The sequence below is a fragment of the Rhincodon typus genome, chromosome 26 (genome assembly GCF_021869965.1).
Source record: "Rhincodon typus isolate 14 chromosome 26, sRhiTyp1.1, whole genome shotgun sequence".
Lineage (NCBI taxonomy): Eukaryota > Metazoa > Chordata > Chondrichthyes > Orectolobiformes > Rhincodontidae > Rhincodon > Rhincodon typus.
This window is the reverse complement of record NC_063357.1, coordinates 32,409,050-32,424,888: the sequence shown is the minus strand read 5'-3', so window position 1 is coordinate 32,424,888 and position 15,839 is coordinate 32,409,050. Positions and strand designations below refer to the sequence as shown.

Genomic DNA, 15,839 nt, shown 5'->3' with positions numbered 1-15,839 from the left:
ATAGATTTGTTTACTCAATCTCTTCTCATGGGATGATGCCCTCATTCTAGGAACCTATATTGTGAACCTTTATTGCACTCCCTCTTAGGCAAATAGATAAGTAGGCCAAAACACCAGCCAGTTTTTAAAATATGGTTTTACCAATGCCCTGTAAATTTACACTATGATCACTTATATTGCAATTCCCTTTGTACCAAAGGCTAATAAACTACTTGCTTAACTTTTACTTACTTACTACTACTTATTCTGAATCCAAGGTAATACATACATATTTGTTCCCAATTTCATGAGTCCTAAATTTGCAAAATAACCTCAGGTTAGGGATACCTAGGAATCTTTGGAATACCAAATGTAGTATATTCAGTGGCTCCTCCTAATCCATGTTATTGGTCAAATCTTCAAAAACTGACCAGCTTTTTCGAAATAATATCCTTTTCATGTATCCGTGTGGTCTGTATTAATCATGTTATGATTTTCTAACTGTGCTGTCACAACATCCCTTAATAACAGAATTTAACATTTTTCCTACTAATTATAGGCTAACTGGTTTAAAGTTCTTAATTTTTTCTCTTCCTCCTTTCTTAAACGGGAGGGGTGTGGAGGTGAGTGGGTTGGTTATCTGTGTTACATTCTAATCCTTTGGAACTGATCATTTGATCGAAGGAATTCTGGAAGATCAAAAACAATGCATCAATGGAATCTGAAGGTACATCTTTTAAAAACCCCAGAATTCAGGTCATTAGATCCAATGGATTTGTCACCACTTGGTCCCACTAACACCTTTTATATGATTTATTGACCAAGACTTTGTTTCACTTTATTTCTGGAAGATACATGCAAAATATTTGTTTCATGCCTTGCTACTTCATTCTCCATTATAGTTTCGGTTGTCTTTGCCTCTAATCTCTCATTTACCATGATTTGCTTTCACTGATCTTTTACCATTACATATCTATGAAAATATTTACAGTTTGTCCCTTGCTGAACTACTCTTGTATTTTATTTTCCCTTTCCTCCTCAATTTCTTAGACTTAATTCACTGAATTTTAATATCTTACCAATCCTCAGGCTGTGCTCCATTTGACAACATTGTACCCTCTTTCCCCAATCCAATCATTATCTTTATCTCCCTTTGTTAATCACAGATAAACCATTTTATCTGAAAGGTACTGTGCATTATTGGAATGTATATTTGTTGCAAATTATGTATCAGTTCGTTAAATGACAGATATTGCTTATCCAGCAGCATATAACTTTTTATTCACTCGTGAGACGTGAGCATTGCTGGCTAGACAACATTTATTGCCTGTCCCTAGTTGCCCTTGAGAAGGTGGTGATGAGCTGCCTTCTTAAACCACTGCAATCCACATGCTGTAGGTTGCCCCACAATACCCTTAGGGAGGGAATTCCATTTGGTATAATTTTTCATTCTACCTTAACTAACTGTCTCTTCATAAGCATATATTTTCCTTTGCTTAGAGTTATACAAATTCAACTAAATTACTTTCAAACTCAATGCAAATGCATCATACTGTTAACATTTTGCCCTAGAGGTCCCTTTGCTAAAAGTTATGAATTAATCACTTCTCGTTTTGTAATACTACATAAGAACATAAGAAATAGGAACAGGAGTAGGCTATCTGGCCCATCGAGCCTGCTCCACCATTCAATAAGATCATGGCTACCTTTTTGTGGACTCAGCTCCACTTATGATACTAGAACCACAGTAATTTGTTTTCAAGCTGGTTCCTCAACATACTGATCTAGAAAAATATATTTTATGAATTACATGAAGCTGTCCTCCACAACCCTAATCTAAGTTTGATTTGCACAGTTTGTATGAAAATTAAAGTCCCTCATATTTCAGGTTTGGTCTCCTTTTCTGAGGAAGGATGCTGTTACTCTTGAGGGAGTGCAGCGAAGGTTTAACATGTCGATTCCGGGAATGGCGGGTCTGACGTATGACGAGGGATTGACTAGGTTGGGATTGCTTTCACTGGAGTTCAGACGAATGAGGAGGATCTCATAGGGACTTATAAAGTTCTAACAGGACTGGACAGGGTAGATGTAGGGAGGATGTTCCTAATGGTGGGTGTGTCCAGAACCAGGGGTCACAGTATGAAGATTTGGGTTAGACGATTTAGGATAGTGCTGTGGAGATATTTCTTCACCCAAAGAGTGGTGAGCTTGTGGAATTCATTACCACAGGAAGTAGTTGATGCCAAAACAGGTTACTAGATATAGTACTTGGGGTGAATAGAATCAAAGGTTATGGGGAGAAAGCAGGATTAGGCTATTGAGTTGGATGATCAGCCATGATCGTGAAGAATGGCTGAGCAGGTTCGAAGGGCTAAATGGCCTCCTCCTGCTCCTATGTATTGCCCTTCTCAAAGGCACTTCCAACTGCAAGATTTATACTCTCTATGATACTTCAATTACCATTAGAAGACTTATAAATAACTCTCATCAATATTTCCTGCCCCTTGCTGTTTCTTCTTTCATTATATGCCTAAGCTGATACTAATATCTGTAGATACTTGTCCTTGGTTTCTCTGGGTTCTGGGTGTCTGCACATTCATTGTGCCCAAGGCTCTTGGCTCCTTACCTTTAAGTAAGGCTCTTCCACTCCTGATGTACTGTAACATTCTTTTATTAACATCTGTACATTGCTGGTTACTAAATAAAACTCTCTAGTGTAGTGTTTAAGACCTGCTGTTTGCTTCTTCTAGTCCTATGTCTTCTCTTTTACCGATGCAAGAGTCACCTCATCATTACCTCCTCATCAACTGTAAATGTCCTACAATTTATATTACATTTCTTAGCTCAAGCCAAACTTATTCTACTTCTGTCTTTCCTGAGATAAGAAAACTACTCTTTTTTAGTTTTTCGACAGTTCCACCTGTTTTTCCATTTTTGCTCATTTTTTTCTTCCAAAAGACATATATCCTAGAATATTTAGTTCCCAACCTAGATCGTGTAACAGATTTGTTTCTATAATAGCTATTAGATCATAGAATCCCTACAGTGTGGAAACAGGCCCTTTGGCCCAACAAGTCCACACCGACCCTTGGAGCATCCCGTCCAGACCCATCCCCCTACACCCCACCTAATCTACACATCCTTGAACACTGCGGGCAATTTAGCATGGCCAATCCACCTAACCTGCACATCTTTGGACTGTGGGAGAAAACTGGAGCACCTGGAGGAAACCCACGCAGACACGGGGAGAATGTGCAAACTCCACACAGACAGTTGCCCAAGGGTCTATTGGATCAAACCCATTAATTTCTATGTGTGGTATTAATTCATCCAACTTGTTGCAAATAGTTAATGTAATGAGGTACAATGTTTTTTTCTTAGAATTATTGATTTTACTTGATATCACCTTAGTTACCAATGCCTTGTTATCCTTAGTCTCATGATCTCTTCTAGCTAACTCTATTTAATTTTTACCCAATATTCTGCTCTTCTCTAGAGCCTTGATATTTCCCTTACTGATTTTGAATGAATCCTTTGCCACCTCCATTTTATTAGTTTAAAGCATTGCCAACTGCCTCTGTATTCAAATCTCCAGAACATGCACTATGTCATGGACACCATGGAAACTGAATCCTCCCCCTCTTGCTTCAAGTTCTTGTTCAGACTAGAGGAGACATCTTTAACCCTGACAAAGGATAGACCATACAACCTCAGGAACTCCCAGTCTTGCTGAAGAGAATAGTATTTATTCTTCTGGCAGTGCCATCCCATGTCACCAACGTATTCTTTTTCAATCCTCTCACTTGAATGACTTCTTGCACCACAGTGTTATGGTCAGTTTGGCATCCATTCTATAGTGCTTCTCACCCATATATTTTACCAGTCTATCAAAGTAAAAGGCTGAGACTCCTTTATCATTACGCCATTGAATCCCCATAACTACATTTCCATATGCTCTTGTAATTATATGGTCTAGTTTTAACATCTACTGCTCTTTCAAATTGTGTTTAGTTTCTATTTGGTGAATGGAAACAGACTTGAGAATGTTCAACAACTCCTTTGGAGGCATTCAACTTATACATGATACTTATAAAATATAACAAAAAAGCAAGATATATCCGGTCTTCCTCAAATTACTTTCACTTGACAGGAAGCTGTTTGAATTATTAGGTAACTTAACTGCTGCTCTTGTACATTTCTAATTACTAACGTGACACACAATCCAGCATGACCTCCTCAAACCCCAGATGTACTAATCATGATGAATCAAACATATGGCTTGATGGACATACTGCAATCATTGTATTTGCTTTACTGGATGGTTTTGCAATTCCAGTCAACAGAAATCATTTTGATTTACCTAGCTTGGCTGCTTTAGCTCCAAGGCCTGGCTGTGCTCCACCTGTTCAAAGAAGACAGAGTTTAGAAATGAGTCATTTTGAGGACCAAGAATAGAAATCGGACAGTAACACAGCAAAATTGTGGTCAGTGACTGATCATTTATTGCCATCCTGATCATAAAAGAAACATTCACTAGGGTATAATGTTGACTGGATGGAACAGCCATCCTATTCAGGTGATAGCTCTTTTAAAATAGCAATTAGTGTGCTATATGACAATAGGACTCCTGTTGCCATTTTTAAACCAACAGGCCTGAGATAAATAAACCTAGAATAGGCAGTCAAGAATGTTCTCCAGACAGAAACCAAGAAGGCAATAGCAGCATTTAATTATCACAGTCAATGGCGGCAGTCCAGCCCTGAGGACGCAGATGCAGCAGAAAATGTTTAATAAGTTCACAAGAATAGTCAAAGTCAGTGAATGCATGTTCACATACCATTCCTACCAACAGCACCAATGACCTCTTAACGCTTTCATTCACAGGCTCTCTTCATTTGCCACCCAACAATCACTATCTACCATAACTTATAGCTCACATTTGTAGCCTGACCTTGCCCTTACACACTTAGCACTGCTTCCAGATGGCCCATGAAAGGTGACAGCAGCAACTAACTGGTAATACTGGGGAGGCTGATAGTGAGTGAAATGTGTGGCTGCAAGTCCTCAACCCTGTGGAGCAGACTGCAGGAAACCCCAATGTCACATCACCCACATCCCACAATATATTAACATTTACAACTGGTATTAGTGCAACTATGTAACTTTTGATTTCTCCTGCCATAGAATTGAGCGAGACTGATGAAAATGAAACACATTATATAATCTGACATTAAATCTACCAGTTCAGATGCCAGCACTATTTAGTTTAGAGGATAGCATATGTATAGGATTTACATGCGATAGGGTTAGGGTTAGGGTTAGGTAAACGTGTGCCACAACCAGGCCAAAGAAAATCACATGTGCTTCTGAGTTTTACTGTAGAAAACTCAGATGAGGACTTGGAAGAAATGGTGCAAAGAAACAGTCTGATTAACATGCACATAGAAATGCTGGACTGGTTTTCATCATCAAGGAAAATGGAGGAATCTGGTTCCAGTTTGGCATCTGTTCCAATCATGATGTGGTGGCTGACTCCATGTAAGCAGTTGCAGACCTAACGATAATGCATCAAGTTTTGTGTCCAGCAAATGGCATCATGGGCAGATGGCATCCCGCAAGCAGTGCTGGGACAGATGTGGAGGTGGGTATGTTTTCTCCTCCCACCCAAACCTTTAGGAACTTTAATTATCGTGAGGCAAGACTTCTGTTCCTGTCTTGGGAGGAGCCAGGAGCAGCTGCCACTGCTACTACTGCAGTCAGTCCACAACAAAATATATCACTGGAGTTGGAAACAAAATAAGTGAGAAATGAGGTCATAGCATGCCAGCTTGGCTCGAGCAATGTGAGTGGACAAAGAAGATTGAGGTTAGTGTGAACAGGGCAGTGGAAGAGGGTAAACAAGGTGTGCTTGGAGTTTGGGTGGGGAGTGGTCTTCAATCAAAACAATAGGCCTGTATGGGTAATACTCTCCTTTTTCTTGAGTTTTGGATTATCATCAGTTTCAGTCTGCTGATCATGAAAGATCAGAAGATATGAGAAGTGGCCTTTAAGTGTTTGTAAATTGGCCACTAATGGGTCTCAACTGGCACAAATGAGTGCATAGACAGCAGGATTGGTTGTCAGTGTCTCTCAGCTTCTATAGCAGCACACGGATTAATCACTCAATGTCTGCATGCTGCAATGGAAGTTCCAACTGAGATCATGAAATCTCAACTTGGCACCATACAAGCATGGCTTGATACCTTGTAAACTCAGACTGCTGCCATCGCGGCTGCACATATCAGTGCCTGAAGGAGTTTCCAGGATCTCAAATTTAACAGTTTACTAGGCTTGCTGAGATAAAAACATTAGGGGAAGCCATTGCCCTGTGGAGTATGATCATTATATCCTCTCTAAGGATCATAGAATTTAGTCAAAAAGAGTTATGGAGATATACAGGACAGAAACAGACCGTTCAGTTCAACTCATCCATGCCGACCAGATATCCTAAATTTGCCAGCATTTGGCCCATATCCCTCTAAACCCTTCCTACTGATATACCCATTCAGATGCCTTTTAAATGTTGTAATTGTACCAGCCTCCATAACTTCCCCTCGCAGCTCATTCCATACACACACCATCCACTGCGTGAAAAAGTTGCCCCTTGGATCCTTTAATCTTTCCCCTCTCACCTAAAACCTATGCCCCAGGGAGACCAGAATTGCATACAGTATTCCAAAAGTGGCCTAACCAATGTCCTGTACAGCCATAACATGACCTCCTGTACTCAATGCACTGACCAATAAAGGCAAGCGTACCAAATGCCTTCTTCATTACCCTGACTACCTGCGACTCCACTTTCAAGGAACTATGAACCTGCACTCCAAGATCTCTTTGTTCAGCAACACTCCCCAGGACTTTAACATTAAGTCTATAAGTCCTGCCCTGATTTGCCTTTCCAAAATGCAGCACCTTAGATTTATCTAAATTAAAACTATCCGCCACTCATCAGCCCATTGGCCCATCTGATCAAGATCCTGTTGTACTCTGAGGTAACCTTCTCCGCTACCACCTACACCTCCAATTTTGGTATCATCTGCAGACTTATTAAACATACTTCCTATGTTCACATCCAAATCATTTATGTAAATGAAGAAAAGCAATGGACCTAGCACCGATCCTTGTGGCACATGGCTGGTCACAGGCCTCCAGTCTGAAAACCCGCCCTCCAATATCACCTTCTGTCTTCTGACTTTGAGCCAGTTCTATATCCAAAGGGCTAGTTCTCCCTGTTTTCCATGTGATCTAACCTTGCTAACCAAGTCTACCATGAGGAACCTTGTCCAACGCCTTACCGAAGTCCGTATAGATCATGTCCACTGCTCTGCTCTAATCAATTCTCTTTGTTACTTCTTCAAAAAACTCAATCAAGTCAGTGAGATATAATTTCCCACACTTATATCCTCACTGCTACCAATGCCAAAATGTTTCTGTTTGAAGCAGATCTTCCAAGTCCAGAGATTCTTGACTGTCTTCTGCAAAGTTGTGTGCTGTATCCCACTTGAAAACTCAACAGCTTTCCATCAACCATACTGAAGATATAGCACCATGTAAGAACAGTAAGCCAGGCAAAAGTGTCTGAAGGTAATGCACAAAGGTGAATAATGAGTTTTGCAAGCAATATTGGACATTTAGATGGATAAGCTTGATACTTAGTACGTTTTTTTGGTGGTTACTGTTTCAGAATTTTAGCTAAATGCATGCCATGACTGATGTGCTATGTCTCACAGTTAGTATGCAGTATATCTTTAAAAGACTGGCTATTCTATAACTGTACATAATAACTGTATCATAACATGAGGCCAAAGGGTATGAAAGACTCAGATTCTATCTTAAGTGGAGTAACTTAAAGCACGACATGACAAAAGTATGCTACTGTTTGTAATTAAGATGCTTAATATTAGCCCTGATACTGAGGTGCCGACATGTGTAAGACATGTACATGTCATGAGATGTAATAAATATCCATTAAGTCTTTCTGTACCACCTTACCATGATAGATGATACAATCTTACCATCATAAATAGTAACCAATGATAAAACCTACAAGAGACTGCATAAAAGCTGAAGTTGTTAGAAAAGCTCAGCAGGTCTGGCAGCATCTGTGAAGAAAAAATCAGAGTTAACGTTTCGGGTCTAGTGACCCTTCCTCCATCCCCATGTGTTCTTGGTGTAACATGTTCAAATTATCCTAGCATTATATTTTTGTTATTAAGAGTTGTTTACCCTTAAAACTGGCTGATCATCGCTAAGGCTAAAATGAGTGAATACTCTTAGGTACTTAATGCTGCCTGGCCATACCTGGATAATGATCTTTTGCAACTCTTGTAGTTGCTAATTTTTTGGAGTTGCTCTTCGGAGGAAAGGTCACCGGACCCAAAATGTTAACTCTGATTTTTTCTCCATAGATGCTGCCAGACCTGCTGAGCTTTTCCAGCAACTTGTGTTTTTGTTTCTGATTTACAGCATCCGCAGTTTTTATCTACAAGAGATTGTCTTCAGTGTATAAGAGATCACAAATTTCATGCATTGACACAATTGCACTGCGCTGACAGGGCACAAACCTATGCTGGCTTCCCAAAATCTTCTACCTGATAGATACCAACAGCAAAGGCAGCAAGTATACATAGATCTCAGTGTTGTCACAATTCATAAATTCAACCACAGACATGTTGGTGGAACAGACCACATCCGACTCAATTCAATCAGCTAAAGTTGAAGATGTTCTTAAACTGGATTTACCATTACACTTTGACCAGAGCCAGTGCAAACAGTTGCAATCAGCAACTCCAAAAAATTAGCAACTACAAGAGTTGCAAAAGATCATTATCCAGGGATGGCCTGACAGCATTAGGTACCCAAGAATATTCATTCATTTTAGCCGTAATGATCCTGGTATATCACAACAAGCCAGTTTTAAGGGTAAACAACTCTTACTAACAAAAATATAATGCTATGATAATTTGAACATGTTATATCAAGAACACATGGGGATTGAATACACAAGAAAGCTAGCACCATGAATCTGTGAAAGGCCAGAGATGAATCAGGAAATTCAATGACTTATGAATGTTTGTGAGGAACGCCAAACTTACTGACCCCAGGCAGTGGAGAGGCTCCACATCAAGATGATGCCCTATCTCCTTATTGGATGAATGTAGCAACAGACTTATTCACTGTGCATAGGGAAGAACACATTCTTGTGACAGCTCACTTTTCCAAATTTCCCTTGTTCAACACTTAGCAACATAATGAGTACATCCACATGATGACTATTATTTTCAGTTCAGTTGGAGTCTGAAAACAGTTCACAGTTTGCTGTGCTCAGTAGGGAGTCACCCATATCACATGGAGCAAGGATAGTGGGATGACAAACAGTCCAGCAGAATACATAGTATGTACTTTCAAATTAATGATCAATGTGTGTTGGACAATAAAACAAGATTTTCACATTGTAAAGTGACATTTTCTCTCAGCACCAATGGACAAAGAATTACTAACTTCGGCAAACCAATTGTCTAACCATTTCGAGACACTTACAAATGAATGAGATACATGACTAGCAAAGAAGTAGGGAATACCACAATTGCATATTAACAGAGAGAGAGAGGTAGAAATACAAATACTTGGACACCCACAAAGATTTCTAGATCATTCAAAGTCATTACTGATCACGGTGCTGCATTTTGAAGGAACAGAAGCCTGTTCAGACCAATGTACAACACACAAAACATCCACAAATAGTGTGAAGAAGAAAAATATGACAATAATGATTGTGCAGTGATGTTGATAGAGAGCAATCAGCAGCAAGAGAACTAAATTGTCAACCAAGAGCAGCCGAGCACAACACATACCTCTGCAGATCAATCTGCAATCACCAGATCAGGCTGAGTTGTCAAACATCCAAGGCATTACATTGAAATTTGAATTATTAATCTTGTAAATTCTGTTTCACATGTTTGTATGATTATCAAATTAACAACACGTGCAAATGCACAACCAGGTTGTGGAAGATGCAGCAGAGCACCATTGTTTCAGGACCCAACTGTCTGCTTGATGACTGTCCTTGCGGCAGATTAGCTCTCATTTTATGAATGCTGGTCATGTGTGATTGGATTGTGGAAGAAATCATGAGTTGGATGTCAAGTTGATAGACTTGTTCTTGAGCAGCCTCTTGCTGGAAATTTTGGGTAAAGGATTGAGGGATAGTGGCAGAAAAATTATGCATCATTAACTGTGTTTGCTGTACATCACAAAAGTGTGACGCAACACCCAAAAAATCATGTGTGCGCGGTTGGTGGTACCTGCACTAGGGGTAGACCTGTTGTCCTGGAAAATCTATGAGTTCACAATGCCTGCTTCTTCTTAGTCAGATAAAGGAGAATGAAATCCTTCTCCTTAAAAAGCCTCTAGTGGTGCACTCTCTGGTGCAGCAATGGATGAAAAACGACGAATTTTAGATAATATTCCCACAATGAAGAAAGTCAGAACTAATGTCACTAAGTGCAGTTCTTTCCCTACTTTGAGGCTGCAGGTCTGGTTCCAACAGGTAGCAGAGTTTTGCAAGCATCTCCTGATTACAGAAGAAACATTCACTGCTCCTTGCTTTTTGGAAGGTAAAAAACCTGTTTTTGGAAAGTCATAGGTGGTATTGAAGTTTCTTCTTTTCACCCTTTGCACAAAGAAAACCTTGTATTCATATTATCTGCCACTGCATTATGTCATACTGCAGACCAAGAGAATCTACTACTAAAGCACCTATGACTGGGAACAAGTGCTGTGCTCAGAGCCCTTATGTCTCGAGCAAGACTTACTACATGTCTAGTGGTATTCCCTGAACACTTAACCATCTGTAACCCATAGTGGAATTTTATGGCCTCTCTTTTGATGTGCTTGGACGTGGGAAGGTCACTCAAAATTAAGTTTGATGGTCACATGTCTGAACCTTGCCGTCTTCTCGCCTCTGTTAGAATCAAGACAGGAACTTCCTATCCCTCTGGCAACTGAAGTGACCAATTAATGATTACTTAAAAAATTCATTCCATCATTGCTGATATTAATCAAGTAGCACATGGTCTAGTGATGTGCAGAATTCACATCAAGTGAAGTTGTATGTTTGTGGTTACTGGGTGATGTTCCTCCATTCAAAGGCAATTCACACCTGATTGAGGGATATGACATTGGAAAGCAGGAAGGAGTATTGAGAACTATCTCTCTTCTATTGGGGCTGAACCCCCACAAACCCTCTCCCACAACTTCTATCCAGCAAAACCTCTCCTGTATTTCTCACCTGTGGCCTAAATCACTTCTTAATACTGAACCTCCAATTGGAGTCATTCTAGCAGCTGCCACAGAATCCCCAATGACACTGTTGTTCAAAAGAGCTACCAATCTCTTGTTAACTAGCAGCTCTTGGTAGGTGAGATTCCTGTTCACTGGGTCTTTGATCTTGGGAAAAGTCTGTCATTAGCACTACCGGCAAGTCAACACAGAGGAAACAGTGTGTGTCTCTCTCACCAGATCTCGCTAATACTTCCACAAACTCAAACAGAATTAGTAGGAAGTAACCAGCAAGTAATCTGCAATAAATGGACGACCCCTTTAAATAGTGCTGGTGGGGCTATCCTTCACATTGCTGAACACCTTTTCATTTGCTTTTTAGGAGAAGTTCTTGAATATTGTGACAATAGTGCCCATGCTAATGCCCTCATGAAGATGCCAACTGGTGGGGCTACCAGAAGTAATTGGAAGTGGTGCTAAATCAGCACCTACAGCATCAAAACCGCCAGTATCACAGAACTGCCAAAGCTTTATCCCTTAACAGTTTCAAAAATCTCCAGGTTTAATTGATGACCTCCAAGCTTCATCTCAGGCAAATCTGTAGTGACTTGATCCCTTCCTATGTAGATGCACATGGATCAGGAAACTGTACTGTCTGAATGAGATTTACAATTTTCACTTACCTAAATAAAACTTATCTCTGGATATATATCCAAATTAGTCAACCATTATGCTATTCATTGTAGCAGTAATATTGGTACCTGGTTGAGGAGTCAGTGGAGCACTGCTGGGTCGAACTCCATTAACACCTGTAATGACCATGCACATACCATTAACTCTTTGAGTTACTTTCACTCTCTGAAAACTCAGAATGTTCAGAACAACATTTAAATACATCACCCATTTAACATAAAGGTAAATCATTATTTTCAGTTAGTATTGAACCTCTAAAGTGATGTAAATGCTACTCCTTAATAATCTCATTAATTTCAGAGTAACTGTAGCACATACTGTGCTGCCAAGGCTGGTATTGTTCAGATGCTGCACACTCTCAAAGAACAAATTCAATAATCTTGCTCAAAATAGAGGTCAGTTCTTTAAAAAATATTCTTCCACTAGAAGCATCTGCTCATGGAGGTCAAAAATGTTAGGAACCTTTAACCCATGAAGAAGATGTTAGTTTGGACAGAGACAGGGAATAAAGAAAGAGACAGCAGCAGTGGAAAAATTCCTAATGCATTACAGGAAGCAGGCTGGCCTAATGTAATGGCAAGTATAGTATCCAGACAAAATCTCTACTTGTAGCTATTGGAGCTGCCCTTCAATGTCTTGGGCATAGGTGCCTATTAAGTTGAATACACTGAACACTACTCAGGCAGCCCAGTCACATTTTAGGATGATTAATTTAAATACTTTTTGTAGCTTTATGACCCTTGTGTAGTTACTGTTTGGTACTATTCTTTAGGTTGGTATCATGGAATCCGTTGAGAGTTAAGTGTTTCTGCCCACGCTCAAAGACACAGTTTATTGACACCATTATATTAATAGTTCCTTTGCCTCAATTGACCTATGCCAAACTATAAATGAACCTATGCCAAAGTAATCTAACTTAATTCTTTTTACTCTTACTTTAGCACGTAAGATTTAATCTAAACTATTCAAATTAAGTTTCATATTTTTTGCTTGACCTAATGTAACTCTAGATAATCTAAACTAATCCTAATTGAGTCTGTGGTTTTACAGTTTGACTATGAATGACTAACTTAATCAATTATTATTAATAATTATCATCTAAGTATTTATGAGAACTATATATTATATCCATATTCATCTTCCTTTTCATTATCATCAATGCTAAATCTTGCTGCAGTGAGAGAGTTCTGTTGCAAAGGTCAGTTTCCAGATTCTCACTTGGAAATTAACTCCTTCTCCATAGTAACAAAGCACAATACTTCAATGTTCTGTATAATTGTTATGCTACAATCTGAACTGAGCTTCTTTTCAAAGTTTGTGTAATGTATAGGTTTAATGTAAATTAGTCAAAACTCTGTGTTTAGTAGGAATGTGAATTGCAGAATTCAGAACTGTCATAATCATATTCACACTATTCACAAATTGTGCACCTTTCAGTTCAGTGGTGTGCTAAGAGGACATGATTGTTGAATTTGCTCTACAAATCCTGTAAAACATGAAATTTGAGGCAGCCAGTCATTCAACACACACAAAATCTGTTCTATTATGGAAGACGTTTTTGTAAATCCTCTCCTTGTTCAAAAGGAAAATACAGCCAACTCCATGCATGCAACATTTTACAGCAGAAAAGTAGGCACGTTCTATATTGAAAGAACAGTGATGGCAAAATTTTGCCTTCATAGCATAACATTTCTACATTCCATGTCACACAAACAGCTGACTAATCCTTCTAATCTTCAATCTTATTCCCACTCATATTCCACCACTACAAAAAGTGTAACAAATCAAAACATGTGACATAGAACTTGGCCAGAAACCTAAATCAACAACTTGTATTTTTATAATGCCTTTAACATAATCAAACATTATCAAGTCAGAGGACCAAATACTTTTTCAGAGGTGACCGAATATGATGTTTTCTCTAATCAAAAACACCACTCCCCATCTTCTCTTGCCTCCCCTTCTATCCTTCGTATAAAATTTGTACTCCAGAAGGTTGGGCTGCAGTCCTGTCCTTCCCTCAGCAATGTTTCTCTAATAGCTATGATATTCCAGTCTCATGTTCACATCCACGCCCGGAGTTCATCTGTCAGGCCTCTTGCATTGAAAGAAATACAGTTTAATTCATCATGTCTCCCCTTGTTCCCTCCCGTGCTCTCGTATGCCTTGTCAATTTAACTTGCTCTCTTTAATTTCTGTACAAGCCTCAACCTTCTCTCTTGTCTCAATACTGCCCACTGTCCTGCCAAACTATTTTAAGCCCTCCCGAGTAGCTCTACCAAATTTCCCACCAGCATATTGGTTCCCGTCCATTTCAGGTACAAGAGGGACAGTTTGCACAGGTCACTCCTGCTCCAGAAGAGATCTCAATGATTCATAAATCTGAATCCCTGCCCCCTGTACCAGATCCTCAGCCACTCATTCATCTATCCTATTTTTCTATTCCTACTCTCACTAGCATATGGCATTGCCAGTAATCCAGAGATTACTACCCTTGAGGTCCTGCTTTTTAACTGCCTAACTCCCTATATTCACCCTATATCCCTTTTTCTACCTATGTCGTCGGTACCAATGTGTACAACGAACTCTTGCTATTCACGCTCCCTCTTGAGAATTTGCTGCAACCAGGGAGGAAACGCACCATCCTGGAATCTCGCTTGTGCCTGTCTGTGTTCCTGACTAGAGAGTCCCCTATTACAATTGCTCCCTTGGACTCTGCCATACCCTGCTTTACAGCAGAGCCAGTTGTAGTTCCAAAGTCCTGGCTGCTGCTGCTATTTCCACCTGTGAGGCTATTCCCCAACAGTATCCAAAATGGTATACTTTTTTTGACGGGGATACCCACAGGAGACTCCTGCACTACCTCTCTTGGTGGTCACCCATCTACCTGATTATACCTGTGGTATGACCACCTCTTTGAAGCGACTATCAATCACACTCTCTACCTCTTGTATACTTTTCAGTGCTCCCAACTGCCAATCCAACCGATCCATATGGTCTGATGTGAGCTGCAGCCATGTCTTGCAGACATATTGAAAAAAAAACGTTTACAGTGTATGTCATGAATATAGTATCCAACTATTACACCATCTACTCTTTTATAAGAACAAATGGTTAGAGAGCCTCTGGTTGGATATAGTAACAAAAACACAAACTAAACAAAAATGCTAAACTAAATACAGTAAGAAAAATTAAATGGTTAATTGAAACTTATAAACTGTTACACCATCTATGTTTATCTCAAATAATTGCTTATATTAGGAAAATTACATTAACCCTTTTGTATTGTCTTACGTGCCAATTATAACTGCATTACTTAATTTGTAGTAAGCAGGCCAACTATTTCATGCATTTTAAGTTACTTTTCTGGTAACAATTACATTAATAGCTCCTTTGCCTAAATTGACCTGTGCCCAACTATAAGTTAACCTATGCCAAAGTAATCACTTAATTTTTTCTAATCTTACTATAATACTTCAGATTTAATCTAAACTATCCAAATTAAGTTTCACCTTTTTTGCCTGACCTAATTTAACTCTAGATAATCTAAACTAGCCCTAATTAAGACTGTGGTTTTACAAATGGACTATGAATAACTAATTTAATCAATCATTATTAACAAGTACCATTTAAGTACTTATTAGAAATCTATATCATGGCCATATTCATCTTTCTTTTCATTACCATTAATGCTAAATCTTGTAGAATTCTGTTGCAAAGGTCAATTTCCAGATTCTCACTTGGTAATTGACTCCTTCTCCACAGTTACAAAGCACAACACTTTAGTGTAGAGCTGGATGAACACAGCAGGCCAAGCAGCATCAGAGGAGCAGGAAGGCTGACGTTTC

At 39.3% G+C, this 15,839-nt stretch overlaps 1 protein-coding gene across 9 annotated transcripts in view; it reads right to left on the bottom strand.

Moving 5' to 3' along the window:
- Window positions 1-15,839, bottom strand: part of LOC109916239 (elastin) — a 225,182-nt gene that overhangs the window by 15,983 nt on the left and 193,360 nt on the right. For 6 of the 9 annotated variants that reach the window (XM_048612512.1, XM_048612505.1, XM_048612510.1 and 3 more), the window contains 2 exons: window positions 12,060-12,107; window positions 4,340-4,381 (listed from right to left, as the gene is read on the bottom strand). In XM_048612512.1, the coding sequence (XP_048468469.1) occupies window positions 4,340-4,381; window positions 12,060-12,107 (90 nt within the window). The remainder of the gene's footprint in view (window positions 1-4,339; window positions 4,382-12,059; window positions 12,108-15,839) is intronic. The other 3 variants (XM_048612514.1, XM_048612507.1, XM_048612511.1) reach the window with 1 other exon arrangement.